The 27,856-nt window shown below is 35.6% G+C and overlaps 2 protein-coding genes across 4 annotated transcripts in view; one reads left to right on the top strand and one right to left on the bottom strand.

Annotated features, from left to right (window-relative positions):
• Positions 1-27,856, top strand: part of LOC133650353 (keratinocyte-associated protein 3-like) — a 35,259-nt gene that overhangs the window by 6,483 nt on the left and 920 nt on the right. The window contains exons 3-6 of one of the 3 annotated variants that reach the window (XM_062047497.1): positions 610-669; positions 6,060-6,251; positions 9,194-9,343; positions 9,419-12,007. In XM_062047497.1, coding sequence (XP_061903481.1) covers positions 610-669; positions 6,060-6,251; positions 9,194-9,343; positions 9,419-9,754 — 738 coding nt within the window. In that variant the 3' untranslated portion in view covers positions 9,755-12,007. Of the gene's footprint in view, positions 1-609; positions 670-6,059; positions 6,252-9,193; positions 9,344-9,418; positions 12,008-27,856 lie in introns of those variants that run through there. The other 2 variants (XM_062047498.1, XM_062047499.1) reach the window with 2 other exon arrangements.
• LOC133650356 (hippocalcin-like protein 1) overlaps positions 19,205-27,856 on the bottom strand; it is a 120,309-nt gene continuing 111,657 nt past the window's right edge. The window contains exon 5 of the mRNA XM_062047502.1: positions 19,205-21,184. Within this exon, the coding sequence (XP_061903486.1) occupies positions 21,087-21,184 (98 nt within the window). The 3' untranslated portion in view covers positions 19,205-21,086. The remainder of the gene's footprint in view (positions 21,185-27,856) is intronic.

The following is a 27,856-nucleotide window of genomic DNA, read 5'->3' as shown; positions in this document are numbered from 1 at the left end:
AATCAAGGGTCCTTGAACGCACCACAGGTATGTGCTATGAGATGCAGAAGGGAAATGCAAACATAACTTTTTATCCGATGCTGCCACAAATAGATTTATTAAATTTTTACTTTCTTCTATCACCTCGTCCTGGTTCCTAGATGTTGGTGTTGTGTGTCAATGCATAAATGTGACCTTTTGATGGCGTCTGTGTTGAGTAAACACTGAAGTGTCCCGTGCTACCAGGAGCATTGAACCATTTTTTTACATATTTGCAAGGGGGTGTGGGTAGTGTTACACATTCCTAATTTGATTTAAACAACCTTATTATTGACAAGAAAATAGATTTTATCCAAACTTTTATGACGTCTTATTATATAAGTGACAATTTTAAAAGACAGAAAAAAATGATCTGTCTCTGTCTTTGGTATATGTTGTGATGCATCTGCTTTGACTTATAGTCCTCAAACCATCGCAGTTCGTCAGCATCTGTCATCATTCACGCCCAGTTTCTGCGGGAATGCTTTTGCAACCGTGGTCATGTTTTGTTGAACTTTTGTAGTGCTCTGCGAGGTGTTCATAAAACACATTTTTACGATATCATAATGTTGTCTTTTTCCTTTCCTGCAGGGAGTCGTCGTGGGCATTCTGGCGATCGTCCAGTCCAAAAACAAGGGGAGGAGAAGCCTGGTCAGTGTCCTTTCTTTTATTGTACGGAAAGCTGTAAAAGAACATAAACAGGAATGTTCTCTAGGTTCTGATTTGTGGCAGGTTCCATTCTTCCCCAATAACATCAATGCTTTCTTGACACTTTCTGCACTCTGTGATATTGTTTCGCTTGACGGCTTCCTTGAATTACCTCCACCAACTGCATTCTTTTGTTCTTTTTTGTCCACCCGCCTACTATAACGGATCTGCTGTGTGTAATTACTAGGAGTTTTTTTGAGGACAAGCCACACTTGTTTATGTCATAGGAGTAGAAAAAAAACTAAAAAAAAAAAATGCATATCTTAATAGATGTAGTCTGATTGGAACAAAACTTGCTATATAAACAGAGTTTAAAGGCTTACTGAAATGATTTTCTTATTTAAACGGGGATAGCAGAACCATTCTATGTGTCATACTTGATCATTTCGCAATATTGCCATATTTTTGCTGAAAGGATTTAGTAGAGAACATAGACGATAACATTTGCAACTTTTGGTCGCTGATAAAAAAAAAAGCCTTGCCTGTACCGGAAGTAGCGTGACGTCGCAGGTTGAAAGGCTCCTCACATTTCCCCATTGTTTACACCAGCAGCGAGAGCGATTCGGACAGAGAAAGCGACGATTACCCCATTAATTTAAGCCAGGATGAAAGATTCGTGGATGAGGAACGTGAGAGTGAAGGACTAGAGTACAGTGCAGGACGTATCTTTTTTCACTCTGACCGTAACTTAGGTACAAGCTGGCTCATTGGATTCCACACTCTCTCCTTTTTCTATTGTGGATCACGGATTTGTATTTCAAACCACCTCGGATACTATATCCTCTTGAAAATGAGAGTCGAGAATGCGAAATGGACATTCACAGTGACTTTTATCTCCACGACAATACATCGGCGAAGCACTTTAGCTACAGAGCTAACGTGATAGCATCAGGCTTAACTGCAGATAGAAACAAAAGAAATAAACCCCTGACTGGAAGGATAGACAGAAAATCAACAATACTATTAAACCATGGACATGTAACTACACGGTTAATGCTTTCCAGCCTGGCGAAGCTTAACAATGCTGTTGCTAACGACGCCATTGAAGCTAACTTAGCAACGGGACCTCACAGTGCTATGCTAAAAACATTAGCTATCCACCTATGCCAGCCAGCCCTCATCTGCTCATCAACACCCGTGCTCACTTGCGTTCCAGCGATCGACGGAGCGACGAAGGACTTCACCCAATAATAGATGCGGTCGGCGGCTAACGTCGGATAGCGCGTCTGCTATCCAACTCAAAGTCCTCCTGGTTGCGTTGCTGTAGCCAGCCGCTAATACACCGATCCCACCTACAACTTTCTTCTTTGCAGTCTTCATTGTTCATTAAACAAATTGCAAAAGATTCACCAACACAGATGTCCAGAATACTGTGGAATTTTGCGATGAAAACCGAGCTTTTTGTATTGGATACAATGTGTCCGAATACTTCCGTTTCAACGATTGACGTCACGCGCATACGTCATCATACATAGACGTTTTCAACCGGAAGTTTAGCGGGAAATTTAAAATAGCACTTTATAAGTTAACCCGGCCGTATTGGCATGTGTTGCAATGTTAAGATTTCATCATTGATATATAAACTATCAGACTGCGTGGTCGGTAGTAGTGGCTTTCAGGAGGCCTTCAATCCAGAAATATGATCCAGATTTCCAACGGTCAGATCTTAAACTTGCTTTTATTACAAGTTGTATAGATTATTGTAATGCCCTTCTTTCAATTTTAAGGTTCTTCTTATGGTTTATAAATGTTTTTATGGTGTTGGGCCTTCTTATTAGAGATGGCCGATATTATCGGCCGATAAATGCTTTAAAATGTAATATCGGAAATTATCGGTATCTGTTTCAAAATTATCGGTATCGGTTTCAAAAAGTAAAATGTATGACTTTTTAAAACAACGCTACAATATACACCCCCGCTACCACCAAACACTGCCTAATCCCCCAGCCTCAACTCTTCCCACCTCAACCCCGCTGCCCCCCTCCCCCATCTCCCGAATGCGGAGGTCTCAAAGTTGGCAAGTATGTTTATAGTATCCAGGGGTGTCAAAGTGGTTTTCATTTAGGACCACATAGCAGTTACTTTGCCCTCAGAGGGCCGTTTTTAACAGTAAATCATACATATATACGGATTTGCCTTATGATACTATTACACAATTGCAGATGCATTTGTTTTTATTTTTCAATATGTAGTGGATTGTCCGAAGCTTAAGCAGGCAACAAAAGTAGTTTAGTACAACAAATTTATTTACCCATTATCAGAAGTGCAGGTTGAATTAAGTTGGCCGTGCAGACAGACCACATGTTACTCCGGAGCAAACAAGACACACACAAGCCAAAATCACTGTCGAGTTCCGGTCTTCTGCCATTTTTTATATGTCTCTTGTGCGTCACTGTTTTTTATCTAGTGCGTCATGATTGTTTTGTTTTGGTTTTGTCTGTTCCAAAAAAACCTTGTATCTCTTAGTCATATTTGGAAATTCTAAACATTCTGTAGACAGGTTGGCATAACTCCATATTCACCTTTGTCCCACCACTGGTCCATTCAATGGCACAAAATAGAAGAGAATTGAAAATGAGCGGACATTCTTAAAAGACAAGAAATATAGGTCAAAAGGTCAGAAATTCTACGACAAATGTACATTTCTGTTAATTTTCCATACTTTTTGGACCATTAGGCGCCTATAAGGCACACTGTCGATGAACAGGTCTTTTGTCATACACAAGACATACTGGATCATAAGGTGCATTAAAGGGGCCATATGATTTTTTTTTTCACATTTAAACACTTCTTTGTGGTCTCCATAACATGTAATGGTGGTTTTTTGGTCAAAATGTTGTATAGATTATGTTTTACAGACCATCTTCAAGCCGCTTTCTGACCGTCTCTTTTAGAATGCGTCGTTTTACACGGCTCCACTTCGGCAGCGTCTTCTCTCCCTCCGCCTGCCATGTTGTAGTTTCTAGGGCTTCCATAGCGAGTCTACTGACAGATATAAGATAGAACTAGAGATGTCAGAAAATATCGGACGGCCGATAAATGCTTTAAAATGTGATATCGGAAATAATCGGTATCTGTTTCAAAAAGTAAAGTTTATGACTTTTTAAAACGCCGCTGTACGGAGTGCTACACGGACATAGGGAGAAGTACAGAGCAGTTGCGTCTCCCAGTCATACTTGCCAACCATCCCGATTTTCCCGGTAGACGCCCGAATTTCAGTGCCCCTCCCGAAAAAATCTCCCAGGGCAACCATTCTCCCGAATTTCTCCCGATTTCCACCCAGACAACAATATTGGGGGCGTGCCTTAAAGGCACTGCATTTGCGTGCCGACCCAATCACATATCTACGGCTTTTCACACACACAAGTGAACGCCACGCATACTTGGTCAACAGCCATACAGGTCACACTGAGGGTAGCCGTATAAACAACTTTAACACTGTTACAAATATGCGCCACACTGTGAACCCACACCAAACAAGAATGACAAACACATTTCGGGAGAACATCCGCACCGTAACACAACATAAACACAACAGAACAAATACCCAGAACCCCTTGCAGCACTAACTCTTCCGGGACGCTACAATATACACCCCCTGCTACCCCTCCCCCCTCCCCCCACCTCAACCCCGCCTACCTCAACCTCCCCATGCTCTCTCAGGGAGAGCATGTCCCAAATTCCAAGCTGCTGTTTTGAGGCATGTTAAAAGAAATAATGCACTTTGTGACTTCAATAATAAATATGGCAGTGCCATGTTGGCATTTTTTTCCATAACTTGAGTTGATTTGTTTTGTAAAACCTTGTTACATTGTTTAATGCATCCAGTGGGAGATCACAACAAAATTAGGCATATTAATGTGTTAATTCCACGACTGTATATATTGATATCTGAATCGGCAATTAAGAGTTGGACAATCTAGGGATATCGGCAAAAAAGCCGTTATCGGACACCTCTAGTTAGAACTGTACGCTACTTTATATTAGAAATGGCAATAGTGGAGCATGAATGCCCCCAAAAAAGAAGAAAAACAGAAAAAGGAGCTTATTGACTACGGTGATGGCATGCGCAAACTTCCGGGACTTATGCAGATCCCAAATACACATCAGCAGGAACCAATAGGTAAGAAAAGTTGGTCTTGCATAATATTGCGAAACAAAGCGCCAGATAATGTCTCCTAATAGGTGCCATTTTGGGGTCCTTATACACACACCTTAATATTCGTATGTTGAAGGACAGCACAGCACGTCTGACTACTGTAGCCGTATTGCTCCGACAATCCATCGAGCGGTGCGGCTTCGTAGCTTACCAAAGTCGTGCTAAAACATTTTGACAGATTTCTGAGCGCCGTATGTAATGTTCTGTATTCTTAATTAAACATTAAAGTTTAGGTCTTGCTTGGTAGTGTCATTTATTGAACAGGCGTCAGTCAACCTGCAGTCCACACGTATTTCCTTTGTGTGATTGCACAGGTTGCACTTATCATAAATAAAATAGCTTTGAGGCGGGTAGGCACAACCACAATTAATACATGCTCCGGTTTATAAGGTGCACTATCTTTTTTTTGAAAAAAGAAAAGGATTTTAAATGCTTCTTAGAGTCCAAAAATTACAGATATTTTTTTTATTTATATACAGCACATTGCTGTAAATGGAAAAACGGACCTCAGTGATTTTATGGTAAAATTCTGGGGACTGACCGACCAGGTTTATTTTTATTTTTATTTATTTTTTTACAGTAAAATATATTGTCATTTTTGCAGTGTACAATTTGATAGATAGCTAAAACAGTCAAGCAGATATTTAAGTATTTCTTTAAATGTTTACAGAAATGTTTGTTTCGGTAGTATGCATGTATATTTTTGTATGATTAGATCATATTAAAGTTCAAAAGATATGCAGTACATGCAAAAGATAAAGTACTTTATTGAAGCATATTAATTCCAGTCTTTGGCGGGCCACATAAAATGATGTGGCTCGTCAGCCTTGAGTTTGACACCTGTGACTTACACGGTTCTTATGAACCCAAAACGGTTGCGTAACACTCCTGGCCGTCGCTGTCAGCTGTCAGGCTGCTCAGACGAGACTAGCCGGGTTGAAACTAAGGCCAATAAGTGAAACTGGTCCCCCTAAACCACTCCCTGGTTACCTTTTGTCAGTTTAAACTGGGGCGGGACTTGGCTTCTCACCTGTTTATCATATCTTTAGTTAATTATGCAGCCATCAATGCTAACAATAAAAGGCTTGGCTTTGATCCCCTGATGAATGATTTCATTTAAAAACACACTTTGCACAAGCGTACCTAATGCTTTGGCTATGTGTGTGTGTGGCAGACCTGGTCCCTCTTCAGCATGAGCTTGGCTTCCTCCCTCGTGGCGGCCGCGGCTGCCGTCGGCCTCCTGGTGTCTGTGGTGAGGGCCATCATTCACGGCGGGCGCAGCCTCCTGACGCACTGCCGCTTCCCCGACGCCATCGGCTACTCCAGCATCACCAACGAGTGTCCTTTCGACCCCACGCGCATCTATGTGAGTTACGACCTTTGACCACTGGCACTGGGTTATTGACAAAATAGAGCACTGTGTGTGTGGCTATAGAAGATCTTTGACTGTTTTTGCAGTCGGTCCTTAAAAACGGCAGTACGCTCCTGTCACATTGTAGATTTGTCTCTAGTTTTTTGTTTTGATTCCTAAAAACAGTAGAAATCTCTAGCCTATATGCAGTTGAATACTAAAAAAGAGCAGATATCTAGCATATATGCAGTTGATTCCTAAAAACAGCAAACGTCTAGCATGTATGCAGTGATTCTTAAAAAGGGCAGAAATCTAGCATTTACGGTATACAATTTATTTTTAAAAACCACAAACATTTAGCATTTAAGCAGTTGATTTCTTAAAAGAGCAGAAATCAGGCATTTATGCAGCTGATTCTCAAAAACCGCAAACATTTAGCATGTATGCAGTTGATTCTTAAAAACAGCAAATATCTAGTATTTATGCAAGCTGAACAGGTTTTTTAAAAAGAGCAGAAATATGGCGCCTTTATGTAGTTGATTCCTGTTAAGAGCCAACATTTACCATGTATGCAGTTGATGTCTAAAAACAGCAAACATCTAGCATGTATGCAGTTGATTCTTAAACACAGAAGAAATGTAACATTTATGTAGTTACATCGTAAAAAGAGAAAAAAATCTAGCATTTTCACAGTTGATTCTTAAAAACAGCAGAAATTGACTTATATGCTGTTGGTTCTTAAAACTTATATGTAGTGGATTCCTTAAAAGAGCAAACATCTAGCACATATGCAGTTTATTCCTAAAAAGAGCAGAAATCTAGCATGTATGCAGTTGATTCTTAAAAAGAACAGAAATCTAGCATTTATTAAAATTAATTATTAAAAAACCGCTGAAATCTAGTGTTAATGCAGTTGATTCCTAAAAGGAGCAGACATCTAACATATATGTAGTGGATTCCTAAAAAGAGCAGAAATCTAGCATTTATGCAGTTGACTCAGAAAAAGAACAGAAATATAGGGGTTATGCAGTTGATTCCTAAAAACAGCTGACATCTAGTGTTTATGCAGTTGATTCTGAAAAAGAGCAGAAATCTAAAACAAATGCAGTGGATTCCAGAAAAGATCAGACATCTAGCATGTATGTAGTTGATTCTTAAAAAGTGCAGAAATCTAGAATGTGTGCAGTTGATTCCAAAAAAAAGCAGACATCTAGCATTTATATAGTTCATTCTTAAAACAGCTTAAATCTAGTGTTTATACAGTTGATTCCCCAAAACAGCATACATTTACATTTATGCAGTTGATTCCTAAGAAGAGCAGAAAATGTAACATAAATGCAGTGGATTCCTGAAAATATCAGAAATCTTACATGTATGCAGTTGATTTTTAAAGAGCTGACATCTAGATTTAATGTAGTTGATGTATAAAAACAGCAGACATCCAGCAGTTATGCAGTTGATTTAAAAAAAAAACAGCAGAAATCTAAGATGTATGCAGTTGATTCCCAAAAAGAGCTGACATCTAGCATTCACTGGATGCAGTTTTTTTTTAATGTGGGTTTTTTGTACGCAGTTTGTTCCTAAAACAGTAGCAATCTAACATTTATGCAGTATTTTTCTAAAAAAAGAGCAGACATTAAGATTTATGCAGTTGATTATCGAAAAACAGCAGAAATGTAACATTTATGCAGTAGATTCCTAAAAACAGCAGAAATGAAAATTAATGGGTGAATTTTTAAAAAACAGCAGAAATTAACTTTTATGCTGTCTATTTAAAAAAAAAAAAATTTAAATTGCAGAAATGAACATTTATGCAGTCAATTTAAAAAATAATAATAATAAATTGCAGAAATGAACATTTAAGCGGTTGATTTTTAAAAAACAGCAGAAATGAACATTTAAGCGGTTGATTTTTAAAAAACAGCAGAAATGAACATTTATGCGGTTGATTTTTAAAAAACAGCAGAAATGAACATTTATGCGGTTGATTTTTTAAAAAACAGCAGAAATTAACTTTTATGCTGTCTATTTAAAAAAAAAAAATTCAAATTGAAGAAATGAACATTTATGCAGTCGATTTGACAAAATAAAAATTGCAGAAATGAACACTTATACGGTTGATTTTTAAAAAGCAGCAGAAATGAACATTTATGCGGTTGATTTTTAAAAAGCAGCAGAAATGAACATTTATGCGGTTAATTTTTAAAAAACAGCAAAAATTAACATTTATGTGGTTGATTTTTTTAAAACAGCAGAAATGAACATTTATGTGGTTGAATATAAAAAAAACCCAGCAGAAATGAACATTTATGCGGTTGATTTTTAAAAAACAGCAAAAAATGAACATTTAAGCGGTATATTTTTTTAAAAACAGCAGAAAGGAACATTTATGCGGTTGATTTTTTTTTAAAACAGCAGAAATTAAGATTTATGCGGTTGATTTAAAAAAGAAAAACAGCAGAAATGAGCATTTATGCAGTTGATTTTTTTAAAAACAGCAGAAATGAGCATGTATGCGGTTGATTTAAAAAAAAATTAGCAGGAATTAGCATTTATGCAGTTGATTTAAAAAAACCCAGCTGAAATTAGCATTTATGCAGTTGATTCCTAAAAACAGCTGAAATAAGCATTTATGCGGTAGATTTTTAAAAACCGCTGAAATGAGCATTTATGCGGTTGATTTTTAAAGAACAGCAAAATGAAAATTTATGCGGTAGATTTTTAAAAACTGCTGAAATGAACATTTATGCGGTTCATTTTTAAAAACGGCAGAAATGAACTTTCATGCAGTGGATTTTTAAAAACGGCAGAAATGAACATTTACTTTGTTGATTTTTAAAAAACGGCTGAAATGAACATTTATGCAGTGGATTTTTAAAAACGGCAGAAATGAACATTTATGGGGTGACTCCAAAAAAGAGCAGCTCCTGGTTTACTGATCTCCAACCCTCTACCAGAGCACCACTTTGATCCTGTGGGTTCCTCTCATCGTCACCTGTATCGTCCAGCTGATATTTTGCGCCCGCTGCTTGTCCGTGTGCGTGTCCTTCCTGGGCCTGCCTTGTTGTTGTTACCTGCAGAGGAAGCGCCCCAGAGAAGCTCGAGCGGTGAGATGGTCTCACTTTTAAATTAAGGAAGCGCATTTTTCCCCCAAGTTCGATTTAAATCAACATTTTCCGTAGATCAGAGTCGCGAGGCCGCTCGAGGAACTGGCCGCATCTCGCGTTACCAAACCGAGACATCACTCGGAAACGCCTCCAAACCGCTACACGGAAGCCCCGAGGAGTTCTAGCGAGCCCAGGAGGCAGGTGTCACAACAGGTGAGGCAACAGCACCCCCAACGTCCCTCGACGCAGTACAGGAGCCTCCCGCCTACGCAGAGGCAGCCTCCTCGCCAGCAGCCGAGCAGGCAAAGGCCGCAGACGCCCCACCAGGGCCAAGGAATTCAACAGAGGCCGCCTGAACAGCACCACCTACTGGAGAGAGGGACTCTGGACCGATCCAGTTTCTGGATTTAGTCCGAGAAGATAGTGGACTTATGGAGATGATATTTCACCGTGGACCTAAAGTTCTTTAGGGAACTCTGCTCATCTCTATTGGAGCAGTTTTATCAGAACGTTCTCAAAAGGTGCAATATAAATGCTCGTTGTTTTGTTCCGTTTTATACTAACATTCCTCACATTTTAACCCGCTTGTGCAGTTCTACGCAATCCGCAACAATGATGACAAATTATGTTAAAGTAATAACGCGCTTTAATAATTTTTATAAGCATGTTAACAGTTCCGATGGAAAATACTCATTTGTTAATTGATACTCATAACGGCATAATAGTTCATCCATGGCTAGCTACCACAAACCCGACAAGAAAACCCTGCAGGGGCTGAAGGATATCGCCAACAAGCTGGGAATTCACTCTTTAAATGGATAAATGATAAACATTCCGATAAACATGAATGTTTATCGGAATGTTGTCAAAAAAATTCCGATAAAAATACTCCTTAGATAAATGTTGTGCTCTGTGAGTATTTTTATCTGAATAATATTAAAAAAATTCCCATAAAAATACTCACTTGTTAGATATCGGGCTCTCTGAACATTTTTATCGGAAAGTTATCAAAACCCCCCCCCCAACCCCCCCAAAAAAACCTCACTTGATAAATATTGTGCACTGTTATCAAAAAAGTACTATAAAAATACTTGACAAATTAATATCGCGCAGTCTGAGCATTTTTATCGGAATTCTTATCTAAAAATACTTGACAAATTAATATTGCGCACTCTGAGCATTTTTATCTGAATTCTTATCAAAAAGTTCCCACACAAATACTCACTTGATAGATATCGCGCTCGCTGAACATTTTTATCGGAAAGTTATCAAGAAAATCCAATGGAAAAAAAACCTCACTAAATAAATATTGTTCACGGTTATCAAGAAACCCCTATGGAAAATACTTGATGAATGAATTTTTTTTATCGTAATGTTATCAAAAAAATTCCCATAAAAATACTTAATAAATAAATACCGCACTCACTGAGGATTTGCATCGGAACGTTACCAAAAAGTTCCTGCAAAATATTTGATACATTAATATCATGCGCACTGTTTAAATTGTTTTCAAAACATTCCGATAAAAAAATGTATTTATTAAGATTTCCAAGCATTTTTATAGAAAATTCCATCAAAAAGTTCCCTTAAAAATTCTCACTTGATAAATATTGTGCACTCTTATCAAAAAAGTCCTATAAAAATACTTGACAAATTAATATCGCGCACTCTGAGCATTTTTATTGGAATTGGAATTCTCACCTAATAATAAATATCGCACTCTCTGAGAAGTTTAATCGGAATGTTTTCAAAAACTATTTTTTATAAAAAATACTTACTTGATAAATAAATATTGCACTCTTTGAACAGTTTGTAACCAACTATTATAAAACTACTCGTACTATGAGCAGTTTTATTTGAATGTTATTAAAAAATTCCCATAAATACTCACTTGATAAACAACTGTCACACTCTCTGAGCAGTTTTATCGGAATGTTGTCAAAAAATTCCTAAATAAATACTCACTTTATAAATTAATATTGAAAAAGTGCTAATTTGTTAAATAAACATTTCTCTTTAAGCAGTTGTCAGAATTGTTTTCAAAATGTATACAAAAATCCTTCCTGTTTTTATTATTACAGTATTATTAAATTAAGTATTTCATCTGAACCTTAACAATTCTTAAAAATGCACGTTGGTGATCGTCGCTTTAATTCAAAAATATACTGAGAAGTGGTGCTAATATCTTAATAAAATAATTATAAACAGTTCTATTAAAAATCTCTCTCTGAGCAGTTTTATCAGAACGGTTGGTACTTTTTTCTCATCAGACTATGCAGGTGTACCTAATGTTGTGGTCAGTGGGTGTGACGATGTGAGTGTGTGAGTAATCAAGTGGACCATGCAAGTGATATTTTGTAATATGCAAAACTACAATGATATTTATGATTGTGTTTCATTCATTTTCAAAGTGGGGCAATATGAAACCTGTGTGCAAGGAGAATTATTTAGTGGCTGTACGGTAGTTTCTGGTCATTATGCCTGACAAATGCTGTGTGAAGGTGTGTCATCGCCGCATGTTGTTGTTTATGCGCCCGTGTGTGTGTGTGTGTGTGTGCGCCCCCATTTGTGTGAAGCCAAAGCCAACTAGTTTTCCGTAAAACTAGTTGCACAAGTATTTTTATTTATTACATTTTGGAAAATAAAATGTGTATTTATACATCTTGTTTGTTTTGTTCATTGTAGTGCTGTATGTGTGTGTTGTGTAATATTTGCAGACAGTGACCTGACAGGAAGGACAGGTTACACACAAACGCACACACACACACAGAGACTAATATAGGATTATTAGCAAACAGCTGAAAAACGAGAGCAGGGATGTCCACATTTTTTCCACTGAGGGCCGCACATTGAAATATTAACACCTGCGGCCATTTTCATAATCTTACTTTTCAAAACTAATATAATATATGGATGTTTTTTTAACCTTTAAGGGTACCCTCAAGTTTGGTCCCACAGACCCAAAAGGGTCACAGTCATAACAATTTGAAAAATGTGTGTGTGTGTATATATAGTTATTTATAGAGCTATGGATTATATATATATATATATATATATATATATATATATATATATACACACACACACATCTATATATATGTATGTGTATGTATATATATATATATATACATACATACACACACATCTATGTATGTATGTATGTATGTATATATATATATATATAACTGCTCTTCCAACTCGCCTTATTTCAGCCTATCCGTGCCTCTCAACTGACCAAAATCAGATTGAAGATGCAGGGTGACTCTCCTGTGGCTGTGATCGCAAATCATCGCAAATCAGTGGTCCAAATCTTCAGACTTAACAAAAACTCTGGTAGCAGAAGCGGAGCCTTTTTCTTTGCGTCATCTCTCATTGAAGGAGGAGGAGCTATGTGAATATATATATATATTTATATATATATATATATATATCCATTCATCCATTTTCTACCGCTTATTCCCTTTGGGGTCGCGGGGGGAGCTGGAGCCTATCTCAGCTACAATCGGGCGGAAGGCGGGGTACACCCTGGACAAGTCGCCACCTCATCGCAGGGCCGACACAGATAGACAGACAACATTCACACTCACGTTCACACACTAGGGCCAATTTAGTGTTGCCAATCAACCTATCCCCAGGTGCATGTCTTTGGAAGTGGGATATATACAGTGGGGCAAAAAAGTATTTAGTCAGCCACCCATTGACAATCAATGGGTGGCTGACTAAATACTTTTTTGCCCCACTGTATATATATATATCCATAGCTCTATAAATAAAATAAATACATATACTGTATATACACACACACACATCTATATATATATATATATATATATATATATATATACACACACACACACACACCTATATATATATATAGTCACACTAATATATACAGGTAAAAGCCAGTAAATTAGAATATTTTGAAAAACTTGATTTATTTCAGTAATTGCATTCAAAAGGTGTAACTTGTACATTATATTTATTCATTGCACACAGACTGATGCATTCAAATGTTTATTTCATTTAATTTTGATGATTTGAAGTGGCAACAAATGAAAATCCAAAATTCCGTGTGTCACAAAATTAGAATATTACTTAAGGCTAATACAAAAAAGGGATTTTTAGAAATGTTGGCCAACTGAAAAGTATGAAAATGAAAAATATGAGCATGTACAATACTCAATACTTGGTTGGAGCTCCTTTTGCCTCAATTACTGCGTTAATGCGGCGTGGCATGGAGTCGATGAGTTTCTGGCACTGCTCAGGTGTTATGAGAGCCCAGGTTGCTCTGATAGTGGCCTTCAACTCTTCTGCGTTTTTGGGTCTGGCATTCTGCATCTTCCTTTTCACAATACCCCACAGATTTTCTATGGGGCTAAGGTCAGGGGAGTTGGCGGGCCAATTTAGAACAGAAATACCATGGTCCGTAAACCAGGCACGGGTAGATTTTGCGCTGTGTGCAGGCGCCAAGTCCTGTTGGAACTTGAAATCTCCATCTCCATAGAGCAGGTCAGCAGCAGGAAGCATGAAGTGCTCTAAAACTTGCTGGTAGACGGCTGCGTTGACCCTGGAAAAAAGAGCTGGACTGCTGCTGAGTGGTCCAAAGTCATGTTTTCTGACGAAAGCAAATTTTGCATTTCCTTTGGAAATGGAGGTCCCAGAGTCTGGAGGAAGACAGGAGAGGCACAGGATCCACGTTGCCTGAAGTCTAGTGTAAAGTTTCCACCATCAGTGATGGTTTGGGGTGCCATGTCATCTGCTGGTGTCGGTCCACTCTGTTTCCTGAGATCCAGGGTCAACGCAGCCGTCTACCAGCAAGTTTTAGAGCACCTCATGCTTCCTGCTGCTGACCTGCTCTATGGAGATGGAGATTTCAAGTTCCAACAGGACTTGGCGCCTGCACACAGCGCAAAATCTACCCGTGCCTGCCTCAGTTACTAACTCAGTTACTTACACCAAAAAGTAATGCGTTACTTTGAAAAGTAACTATTTAGTTACTTATTTTTTTCTTTTCTTTTTTAAAAGCTCCCATTAATGCCCTTTAGCCTTCATTTCAGTACTGTTATTGCACTGGAGAATAATACAATGTGTTGATCAACTTGACATGCATTTGCATCACTGAACTCTGCTAAGCAATGTGGTCTACATACAACACACAAACAATGTGGTCTACATACAACACACAAGCAATGTGGTCTACATACAACACACAAACAATGTGGTCTACATACAACACACAAAGACAAAGATATGTTACAAAGGCCAATTTGTTTCTGGCCAGAACAAATTGACAAAACTATTTTAAATAGCTGCAACATAATGGCACTTTAACTTGAACTTGAAGTAGATAGGATCTTTGATCCAAGACACAACTTACATTTAACTAAAATGTTATTTTCTTTGTGGTCGACAAAAGAAAAGTATTGAGAATTTCTCCTCAACTACGGTATGGGAGTTCCCCCCCCCCGCCCCCACCCACACAAAGCACGTACGCCTTTTATTTTCCACCGCAGCGCTGCCACAAAACACACTCAGATCTTCAGTTTCTAGCCGATACTACATAAAAAATAACGTAAAATAACGCAGTAACGCATCATGTAGTAACGGTAACTGAGTTACCGAATATAAAAAATAACGCGTTAGATTACTAGTTACCGCCAAAACTAACGGCGTTACAGTAGTTACTTTGTAACGCGTTAGTCCCAACACTATGTAAATATAGATATACTTATAGATATATAGATCTAAATATACATATGCATATGTATATAAACATGTGTGTATGTATATGTATGAATAATAATGTGTGTAACATTTTATTTTTGTGTTTTTTTAAGACACAGCTTTGTGTTATTATTGGCCGATGTCTAAATTGAGTTGTTTTCTCATTATTTTTGCTGTTTTGTATTGTATTTAAAAAACAATAATTGTAATGTGCCTAAGACCAATGACAATTTCACGGGCCACAGATGGCCCCTGTGCCACACTTTGGTCACCCCTGCTGTAGAAGCTAGCTGTTTATGGCCACTATAGTTTGAGTATTGTAGTATATTTGTTCATTTCATGGTCACATATGGGACACGAGTCACATGGTTGTCTTACGCCAGAACCGGAAGTCGTAAAATCAGCTGTTCACCTGCCGGGTTTTTCCTGTTTGATTAAGAGGGGATGAACGTGGAAGTCCTTCTTTAGCTGCCGCTTTGTTTGATCATATATCACTGCCTTTGTACATGTCAATGTTTACTTTTGTACGTACAATAAATCAACACAAGAATCCGTACTTTGGAGCAATGTTCACGGACTATAGTACTTAGAGAGAGAGAGAGAGGCGAGGCATACGGGCGTGCTCAGGAGTTAAAATGCCTGTTGACAGATCTTTTGGTCACTTTCCGGGTGGGGGTGTCACTAATGTCATATTAATAAAAACATTTCCCTAATATTTGATTGATCGACAGGTTGACGACCCCTGTTCTAAATCAACTTCAGATTTATATGTCGATTTATAAGTTTTATTTATTTTTTAATAGTTTTTTGCCCATCCTGTCAAAGAAACACACAAAATGTGCAATATTTTCCCTAACAAATATTTCAAAGTAGAACATTTGATGTGAAGTAATTGGGGCCTTGAATTGGTCAATAATTCATGACAACATTGATTTTGATTCATTAAAATTTTTAGGCAATGACAGCGTTAAAGAAAAAAACAGCCTGCATGGCAGTTTAATTGAAATTCCTAAGATCCTTTCAGTATTTATTTGAGGTGTCAAGTAAAATTAGTTTACAAAAAAGAAAGTTTTACGCTGCTACAGAAAGAAAGAAGTAGAGGAAGAAAGAGAGAGAGGACAAATAAGTCTTCAAGATGTTTATATCTGCTTTGGGAAATGGGAGAAGAAGGGGACGGGGTTGGGGAGAAACGTTCTATCCTGGGAGTGGGAGGAAGATGAGCCAAACACACTTTGCGATTGTAATATGAGCAAAGCTAGGAATGTTTCCATGAAACATTTGCCAGGCAGTCACCATCACAAAATAAACCCATTTGTAAAGTAACCTTTGACTAAAAGACAAACACAATATAAATTAGTGATCTCCCAACAATTGCAACATTGTCCTATTCACAGACAAGGTTGGGGTTTGGAAACATCTCCAGTGGGCTCCAAGAATGCATCAAGGCCATAAAAGTGTCTTATCTTTGACAAAACCCAGGCGCTGGCAGCTAAGGAGACCCACTACGCAAACATTTAGGCTAAAATTGTGGTTTAGAGAAAAGATTACCAAAAAAATAATTTTGCCATTACACATATCACCTCTTTAACTCCACTGTTTTATGTTTGTTTTTTTAATAGTAATTTTAGAATGTAATAAGCTGCGGGCCACAAATGGCCCCTGGGTCGCACTTTGGACACCCCTGAACTAGAATAAGCATGTTATTGTGACGGTGATGATCTCTTATGATTGCAGTCATAACCGTCATGTAAACAAACAATATTACTCAATTTAATGGCCATAATCTAATTGTGATCATTAATGTAAAGCAGCCTAAGGTTTTTTCTGTTGGTGCCTAATTTCCGTGCATGAATTTGATTTGGGGAGCCTTAATCTGTCTGAGATATCTCACCAAAGTGGAATTTACATGTAAAAAATTATAATTAAAATGTTTTTTTGTTTTTTTTGTAACCTACCAATCAATGCATTTCCTGCTTTGTGGCAATATATATTTTTTAATAATTTCACTATATAGAATAATGTCGAAAAATATTTATGTACTCTCATAAATGACTATTGGAAAAAATAAATGTTATACTTTTTAAGCTGTTTTTTACATGTAATGGTAAAAAAAAAAAAAAACAACCTAAAAATAGAAGCTACTGTACTTTTTCATGGTTTTTTTTGTTCCTTTTTAAATGAATAGTAGTGATATTTGTGTCTCATCTAATCACGGTTTTATTTTCATAACTTTTTTTCATCGCAATGCTGTGACTTTAAAAGTCCTATTTTAATTTCATTTTTTTATTTTACAACATTTTTTTAATCGAACTAATGTGACTCTTTTTTTCTTGTGGCTTTATGGTTTTATTGTCAAAAGCATATTTTTTACTTATTCAATATTGCAATTTTATTTGTATAAACTGTTTACCAAATTGTCACAAAAACTAAATTTTTCTTTTAATATGACTATAAAACTATTTTTATATTTTTTTATTATGTTTGTTTTTGCATTATTTTAGATTTTTTTTCTGCAAATCTAAAGTAGATTTTTTCAGGTAAGACTACTTAGACATTGACTAGTAGTAGTACATATTTTATTGATAACCAACAAATAATAAATCAGAAACCAGAAATGACAGAAGGGTCCACACATGCAGATTCAAAACAAGAATTTCTCTTTCAGGTCCAGTAGAACAAATTGTCAAATAATTGGATTTTTTTTTTTCTTCATGCAGAAAACAAAGTTTTGGAATGTTAGGTTGCAGTGTGATGGGATGGTGAAAAATTCGAAAGAATCGATCCAACATAAGAAAATCAGTTCATTGGAAGGAGAATAAAACTTTACATCCATGTTGTTTCCTATCCTACCAGCAGGAGGCAGTGATGTTCCAGCTACCCCAAAAGCAAAAGAAGCTTCAATGCAATCAACCGGACGTGACGTCACTAATTCAGGTTTCAGTGTGATATAGCTACTGTAAGTGTTGCTCTTTACAATAGAACAATTACATATTTTATATAATAATTTTGTAATATTACAAGAATTAAGCGGTAATATTGCAATAAATGGTTGTAATTTTAACAAGGATAAAGTTATGAGTGCACAAATAAGATGGCAATTTTAAGTATTTGGACACAGCTTGAATTGACTCGAATGAAGCCAAAAAGTTTGAAGAAAAAAGTTGCATATATTTTATCATATTACATTTAAATGTTGTCAATTTTAGATCATTTTTATAACTCAACTCTAGATTCTTAAAAAAACCCCCCTTTTATTTCTTGTAATATCAAAACTTAATTTGTGTGATGTTTTGCCTCTTTTTAGAAAAAAAAAAAGCAACTTCATTCTAATACATTTTTTCGTAATGTAACATCGCGGGAAATGTGTTTTTTCTTCCTGCTAATCTTCACTGACATAAATGTCAAGTGATCATTTTAAAAAAAATCTCTTTATTCTCAAAAATGTCCACTTTTTCTTTCTTGTAATAATAAAACTGAATTTTTGTAACAATTTGGCTCTTTTCGTAAAAAGAAAATGCGACTTTATTCCAACAAAATGTATGTGATTAATTTTTTCGTAATGTAACATCTCGGGAAATTAGTTTTTTTTCCGCCCTGCTAATATTTCTTCACTGACATTAATACCCATCCATCCATCCATTTTCTACCACTTGTGCCAACTGAAACATGTCAAATGTATTCAAATAAAACGTTTGCAATATCATTTTTGTAAAATAATTTGTTTGGAAATTACTTTTTTTCCCCTCCCCTAGTATTCCTTCACTGACATAAATCCCAAATGATAAATATATATATTTTTTCAAATCTACTCTTTATTCTCAAAAATGTCTACATTTTCTTTCTTGCAATATTACAACTTAATTTTTGTGATATTTTGTCTTTTTTCGTTAAAAAAAAACAAAAAACGACGACTTTATTCCAATAAAACGTATGCAATTGATTTTTTTATTTTTTCATAATGTAACATCTCGGGAAATTATTCCCCCCTGCTAATATTTCTTCACTGCCATAAATGCCACATTATATATATATATATATATATATATATATATATATATATATATATATATATATATATATATATATATATATATATATATATATATATATATATATATATATATATATATATTTGTATTTATTTATTTATTTTTTTTAAACTACACTTTATTCTCAAAAATGTCTCCTTAAACATTATTTTAATATTACAACTTCCATCCATCCATTTTCCACTGCTTGTTCCGTTCGGGGGTCGCGGGAATATTGCAACTTTTTTTTTTTAATTATTTTGACCATTTTTGTAAAATAAAAAATGCATCTTTATTCCAATAAAACGTATGCAATTTATGTTTTCGTAATTTAACATCTCGGGAAATTATTCCTCCCTGCTAATATTTCTTCACTGACATAAATGCCACATTATATATATATAAATATATATATATGTATATTTTTTTAAATCTACGCTTTATTCTCAAAAATGTCTCCTTAAACTTTCTTTTAATATTACAACTTAACTTTTGTAATATTTTGACCATTTTTGTAAAATAAAAAATGCATCTTTATTCCAATAAAACCTATGCGATATATTTTTTCATTATGAAATATCTCTGGAAAATTTTTTTTTCCCTGTTTACATAAATGCCACATTTTTTTTCTATTCTCAAAAATGTCCCTCTTCTCTTTCTGTCAGTATTACAACTTATTTTTTTGTAATATTTTGCCTCTTTTCATTTAAAAAAAAATGGTTTAAAATTTTTTTCCGCTTTCAGTATTATTAATGCCCTTACATGTACTCCCCCCCCCCCCCCCCCTTTCAATATTACTGTGTTTTCTCATAAGAATACGCTTTGTTTCTAATCATTTTTTGACTGTTTTGATAAAATGCATTTAATGATCTTGAAAAATAAGTTTTAAATGTTTTTTTTCTGGTAATATTGCGACTTCATTTTTGTAACATTACTTCATGTGTGGCCCTCATTGGACATTTCCTTGATTTTGCCAAAAGGGACAAGCGTTAGGAAATGGATGGTCCACAGTAGTTATTCCACACTGAATTACTACACAACAAGCTCCCTTATTACCTTAAAAACAACAACAACCCAGGACTGTAATTATCATGTGAAACATGTCCCTTCATTTCCCTGCCCTGGTAAGCAGTTCATCCGGGAGGTGATTAAAGCGTTCCCAGTGATGAGCGAGCCCTTAGTGAGTGACCAAGACAAATCATTGAAGCCGCAAAAAGAGACCACCGTGCATTACTTTTGTTTTAGTCGCCATTTTTTCATGGGTTCATGCAGTGCGGATGGGTAACAACTGACACCTGCGTACTGTTCGTGATCATCAATATAATAATAATACAGTTCAAATCAACCTCGAGCATTCCATACGTCGACATGCACACGCACGATCGGACGTGGCGTCACAAATAAAGTGTGCTACTGATGCTTTTATATCAAACGCATGATATTTAACTTGACATTGTGTCTCCCTCCGTCGCTGTAAACCAAGTTAAAACGCACAAAAGCATGACATTAATGCAGAAAACGTACAAAATAAAGCATGAAAAAAAATGTAAATATCACTTCTACGAACATAATAATCACAATAATAAATAACTATAATAATCCTATTAAATTAAATTAAAAATGTTGAAATCAAAGTGGCCCACTGCAACCCCATAGGGTCACGCTACATAATACTGCCTTGGAAATACCAGAGTGTGTACACAAGTATGATACACACATATAATGTCATATATATACATGTACATGATTTACACAAGTGTGTGTGTGCTGGATGAGACGCCTCTCATGTTCCAGAGAGAGGCAGAACTCATCAATACGCGTGTCCTTTTGAAATGTCGAAAATATCCCAAAATCAATAACACGGAACTTAAATCCTTCCACCGTTTGCCGACGTTTAAGTATGGATCGAAACGAGCGATATGAGAAGAAAAAAACAAAAAAACATCATGCATTTCAGCGGCCTGCTGCAGTAGCAACATGGAGGCCACTGCTCAGAACTGGGAGGCCGAGCTGGGGTCGCACTGGAGTAGCCGAACGATGGAGGGGTCGCTTTTGGCACCTTTGATGAACTCCTCCAGGGACAACTTCCCTGTGGAGAGAGGGATGGGATTCATTCTATTTTTCATATTGCATACAGAGAAGAGATACAACAGGATGTGTGCGAAATTCAAACATTCAAACAATTGCCATTCAAACAATATAGTGGGTGTGGCCTTTTTTTTGTTGACGCTATGATTTAGCCCGGGGGTGTCCAAAGTGTGGCCCGAGGGCCATTTGCGGCCCGCAGCTAATTGTTTACCGGCCCGCGACACATTCTGGAAATGCTTTTGCAAAAATTAAAAAAAACATTTAAAAAAGTGGAATGAGGTGAAATCTAACTAGAAAAAGTTGCAATGTTGACACAAAGCTACCATGCAGGCTTTTTTCTTCTTCTTTTGTCTATCTTTCTTTTTTCTTTTTTTTGCCATTGCTCCAAAAAAAAAAAATCAATGTTATAATGAATTATTAACCTATTCAAGGCTCCAATTATTTCAAATATTTCACTTCAAAATGTTTTATGTGGGAAATATTGCATATATTGTGTGGTTGCCATACAGAAACATCAACATTTTATTTGACAAAAGAGCATAAAACAAACAAAATAATAGTTCAAACGTAAAATCGACAGATATATCTAAAGTTGAGCTCGTAACTTAAGTGTTGAAAGTAAAAAAAAAACTAATAAAAATGTATCACTTTCTGAGTGGGGCACCTTTTGGATCCCAAATATATTTAATGGGATTTTATTTATCTTTTCACTGTGATTACTCAAAAATAATAATGAATTAAAATCAATGGTGTCCTGCATTATTGATATTTTTAAGGCTCTAATTACTTCACATCAAACATTGCTTTCTGAATGTTTTGGGCAGTGGGGGAAATACTGCATATTTCAGTTTTATTATAAAAAAACTAAGTTGTCTTTGACAGAAAAAGCATAAAACCTTTTTGTTTTTTTAAACTTTATATAAACCTGAAGTTGATATACTGTACAGATTTACTGTAAGCGTTATATAAATAAAAAAAAATAATAATTTGACTTTTTTTTAACATTTAAGTTAAGTTAAAGTTAAAGTACCAATGATTGTCACACACACACTAGGTGTGGTGAAATTTGTCCTCTGCATTTGACCCATCCCCTTGGGGAGCAGTGGGCAGCAGCGGCGCCGCGCCCGGGAATCATTTTGGTGATTTAACCCCCAATTCCAACCCTTGATGCCGAGTGCCAAGCAGGGAGGTAATGGGTCCCATTTTTATAGTCTTTGGTATGACTCGGCTGGGATTTGAACTCCAACCTTAATGACTTAGACCCTTTATGGTCCCCGAGAGCCCTAAAGGTAAAAAACAAACAAAATCCATGTATTTTGTTATGGTTTGAAAATGAAAAATATCAAAATGGCCCCCGCATGCTTTAATTTTTCCATGTGCGGCCCTCAGTGGAAAAACTTTGGACACCTCTGCTTTAGCCTGTGACCACAAACAAGACTCGGATCTGTGCAATTTTTATAATTAATCATGGACTTTTTTTTTTTGCAGCTTGATAAATCTACTTTTGCAAGAGAAACTGGTTATGTTGTAATATAGTGTATACAGTTTGAAAAATAAGTATTCAAAAAAAAAAAAAAAAAAAGTACCGTATTTTTCGGACTATAAGTCGCAGTTTTTTTCATAGTTTGGCCGGGGGTGCGACTTATACTCAGGAGCGACTTGTGTGAAATGATTAACACATTAGCGTAAAATATCAAATAATATTATTTAGCTAGTCCGCGTAAGAGACTAGACGTATAAGATTTCATGGGATTTAGTGATTAGGAGTGACAGATTGTTTGGTAAACGTATAGCATGTTCTATATGTTATAGTTAATTGAATGACTCTTACCATAATATGTTATGTTAACATACCAGGCACGTTGTCAGTTGGTTATTTATGCGTCATATAACGTACACTTATTCTGCCTGTTGTTCACTATTCTTTATTTATTTTAAATTGCCTTTCAAATGTCTATTCTTGGTGTTGGGTTTTATCAAATAAATTTCCCCCAAAAATGCGACTTATACTCCAGTGTGACTTATATATGTTGTTTTCCTTCTTTATTATGCATTTTCGGCCGGTGCGACTTATACTCCGGAGCGACTTATACTCCGAAAAATACGGTATATACAGTACAGGCCAATAGTTTGGACACACCTTCTCCTCATTCAATGGGTTTTCTTTATTTTCATGACTATTTACATTGTAGATTGTCACTGAAGGCATCAAAACTATGAATGAACACATGTGGAGTTATGTACTTAACAAAGAAAGGTGAAATAACTGAAAACATGTTTTATATTGTAGTTTCTTCAAAATAGCCACCCTTTGCTCTGATTACTTTTTCGCACACCCTTGGCATTCTATCGATGAGCTTCAAGCACACCTGTGAAGTGAAAACCATTTGAGGTGACTACCTCTTGAAGCTCATCGAGAGAATGCCAAGAGTGTGCGGAAAAGTAATCAGAGCAAAGGGTGGCTATTTTGAAGAAACTACAATATAAAACATGTTTTCAGTTATTTCACCTTTCTTTGTTAAGTATATAACTCCACATGTGTTCATTCATAGTTTTGATGCCTTCAGTGACAATCTACAATGTAAATAGTCATGAAAATAAAGAAAACCCATTGAATGAGGAGAAGGCGTGTCCAAACTTTTGGCCTGTACTGTATATACCGTATTTTTCGGAGTATAAGTCGCTCCGGAGTATAAGTCGCACCGGCCGAAAATGCATAATAAAGAAGGAAAACAACATATATAAGTCGCACTGGAGTATAAGTCGCATTTTTGGGGGAAATTTATTTGATAAAACATGTTTTTAGTTAGTTTACCTTTTTTTGTTAAGTACATAACTCCACATGTGTTCATTCATAGTTTTGATGCCTTCAGTGACAATCTATAATGTAAATAGTCATGAAAATAAAGAAAACGCATTGAATGATAAGGTGTGTCCAAACTTTTGCCCTGTACTATATTTACATATATATTATTTTGTCTTTCTATAGCACAAATGTGACCTTCACTTCTAATTGAAGTGGTTTCACCAAAACATGGCATTTATCGTTTAGCATTTGTAGCCATTTTTATGCAAAGTACTTCCGTATCCAAAATGTATAACACCTCCAATTTGATAAGGTATATATATGAAAAAAACTGTTTAATGCTAAGAGAATTAAGTTGGAATATCATTAGAAAATGAATTGTTCTAATTTTAAAATAATGAATGCAACAATCCAGACTACAAAGAAAAAACAGTCACAAAGAAAAAATAAGTAAAGTTCAAACAACAGTTATTCGATGAAATTAAGGCATAATGTTACACAAATAAAGTTGGATATGTTACACAAAAAAGGTATGAATGTTATAAAAAAAATAAAGCTGCGATGTTACGAGGGAAAAAATGTGTAATGTTACAAGAATAAAGAACAAAAAGCGTTACAAGTATATAGCTGCGATGCTAGAAGAAAAAAGTTGTGTTGCAAGTAAAAGAAATTCGGAATGTTACAAGACTTAAGGTACAGGACAACAAGTTGGAGCATTAGTAAAGTAAAAGCTGTGATGTTAAAAGAAAAAAGTGTAATGTTACAAAAAAGCTGGAGCGTAAAATGTATACAACTGTGATGTTGTAAAAAAAAGTCGGAATGTTACATGAAAAAAGTCGGAAAATTACGAGAATAAAGCCTTGACGTTATGAGAATAAAGTTGTAATGTTACAAGAAAAAAGTTGGAAAGTTACAAGAATAACGTTTTGATGTTACGGGAATAAACTTGTAAAGACAAGAAGTTGGAAAATTACAGGTACAACACTTATGTAACAAGAAAAAATTAAAATTTTGCAAGAAAAAATTATCTGTGTAAATATGTGATGTGATGAGACTAAGGCTCTTATGTTATAAAAAAAAAAAGGAAAGTTATGAAAGTAAAACCTCGATATTATGAGAAAAAAGTAGTTTGTAATTTGTAATGTTGCAAAAATATAAATTGGAAATTTACAGGTATAACACTTTGATGTGATGTATAGAAAAACATGTTGGAAAGTTACAAGAATAAAGCCTCAGTGTTAAAAAAAAGTTGTAATGTTGCAAAATAAAAGTTACAAGAATAAAGTTTTGTTTTACGAGAATAAACTTGTAAGCTATAATGTTACAAGGAAATAATTTGGAAAGTTACAGGTATAACATTGTTGTGGTGTTTAAGCAAAGCTGTAATGTTACAAGAAAAAATGTCAGAAAAGTTACCAGAATAAGGCTGTAGTGTTACAAGAGAAAATATCGGAATGTTACAAGAATAAGGCTGTGATGTGACAAGAATAAGGCTGCAATGTTCCAAGAAAAAATGTCGGAAAGTTACAAGAATAAAGCTGTGATGAGAATAAGGCTGTAATGTTACAAGAAAATTGTTTGCAAAGATACCAGAATAAATCTGTGATGTGATGAGAATAAGACTGTAGTGTTACAAGAAAAAAAGTCGGAAAGTTACAACAATAAAGCTGTGATGTTACAAGAAAAAATGTTGGGAAGTTTCCAGAATAAAGCTGGGATGTGACGAGAATAAGGCTGTAGTGTTACAAGAGAACATGTCGGAAAGTTTACAAGAATAAAGCTGTGATGTGATGAGAATAAGGCTGTAGTGTTACAAGAAAAAATGTCGGAACGTTTACAAGAATAAAACTGTGATGTGATGACAATAAGACTGTAGTGTCACAAGAAAAAAAAGTCAGAAAGTTACAACAATAAAGCTGTGATGTTACAAGAAAAAATGTTGGAAGTTTACCAGAATAAAGCTGGTATGTGACAAGAATAAAGCTGTATTGTTACAAGAAAAAATGTCGGCAAGTTACCAGAATAAAGCTGTGATGTGGCGAGAATAAGGCTGTAGTGTTACAAGAAAAAATGTTGTAAAGTTACCAGAATAAAGCTGTGCTGTGACAAGAATAAGACTGTAGTGTTACAAGAGAAAATGTCGGAAAGTTTACAAGAATAAAGCTGTGATGTGACAAGAATAAGGCTGTAGTGTTACAAGAGAAAATGTCGGAAAGTTTACAAGAATAAAGCTGTGATGTGACAAGAATAAGGCTGTAGTGTTACAAGAGAAAATGTCGGAAAGTTACAAGAATAAATCTGTGATGTGATGAGAATAAGACTGTAGTGTTACAAGAGAAAATGTCGGAAAGTTACAAGAATAAATCTGTGATGTGATGAGAATGAGACTGTAGTGTTACAAGAGAAAATGTTGGAAAGTTACAACAATAAAGCTGTGATGTTAGAAGAAAAAATGTTGGAAGGTTACCAGAATAAAGCTGTGATGTGATGAGAATAAGACTGTAGTGTTACAAGAAAAAAAGTCGGAAAGTTACAACAATAAAGCTGTGATGTGATGAGAATAAGACTGTAGTGTTACAAGAGAAAATGTTGGAAAGTTACAAGAATAAACTTGTGATGTGACGAGAATAAGGCTGTAGTGTTACAAGAGAAAATTTCGGAAAGTTACAAGAATAAATCTGTGATGTGATGAGAATAAGACTGTAGTGTTACAAGAGAAAATGTCGGAAAGTTACAAGAATAAATCTGTGATGTGATGATAATGAGACTGTAGTGTTACAAGAAAAAAAGTCGAAAAGTTACAACAATAAAGCTGTGATGTTAGGAGAAAAAATGTTGGAAGGTTACCAGAATAAAGCTGTGATGTGATGAGAATAAGACTGTAGTGTTACAAGAAAAAAAGTCGGAAAGTTAAAAGAATAAAGCTGTGATGTGATGAGAATAAGACTGTAGTGTTACAAGAGAAAATGTTGGAAAGTTACAAGAATAAACTTGTGATGTGACGAGAATAAGGCTGTAGTGTTACAAGAGAACATTTCGGGAAGTTACAAGAATAAATCTGTGATGTGATAAGAATGAGACTGTAGTGCTACAAAAAAAAAGTCGGAAAGTTACAACAATAAAGCTGTGATGTTAGAAGAAAAATGTTGGAAGGTTTCCAGAATAAAGCTTGGATGTGACGAGAATAAGACTGTAGTGTTACAAGAGAACGTGTCGGAAAGTTTACAAGAATAAAGCTGTAATGTGATGAGAATAAGGCTATAGTGTTACAAGAGAAAATGTCGGAAAGTTACAAGAATAAACCTGTGATGTGATGAGAATAAAAATGTTGGAAAGTTTACAAGAATAAAGCTGTAATGTGATGAGAATAAGGCTATAGTGTTACAAGAGAAAATGTCGTAAAGTTACAAGAATAAAGCTGTGATGTGACAAGAATAAGACTGTGGTGTTACAAGAGAAAATGTCGTAAAATTACAAGAATAAACCTGTGATGTTACGAGAATAAGACTGTAGTTTTACAAGAAAAAATGTCGGAAAGTTACAAGAATAAACCTGTGATGTGACGAGAATAATGCTGTAGTGTTACAAGAAAAAATGTCGGCAAGTTACAACAATAAAGCTGTGATGTGATGAGAATAAGACTGCAATATTACAAGAAAAAAAAGTCGGAAAGTTATAAGAATAAAACTGTGATGTGACGAAATTAGGGCTGTATTAAGTATTAAGCCTCAATGTTACGAGAATAAAGTCGCAATACAAGTAAATGTAAAAGCTTTGTTTTTCCGCATTGAGACTATAACATCGCTACTCCCCATTTTTTCTCGGACTACTACTTTTTCTCCTGAAGGTAGTGTGTTGTTTTAATCC

This window comes from Entelurus aequoreus, linkage group LG05 (genome assembly GCF_033978785.1).
Source record: "Entelurus aequoreus isolate RoL-2023_Sb linkage group LG05, RoL_Eaeq_v1.1, whole genome shotgun sequence".
Classification (NCBI taxonomy): domain Eukaryota; kingdom Metazoa; phylum Chordata; class Actinopteri; order Syngnathiformes; family Syngnathidae; genus Entelurus; species Entelurus aequoreus.
This window is presented reverse-complemented; position numbering and strand designations above follow the sequence as displayed.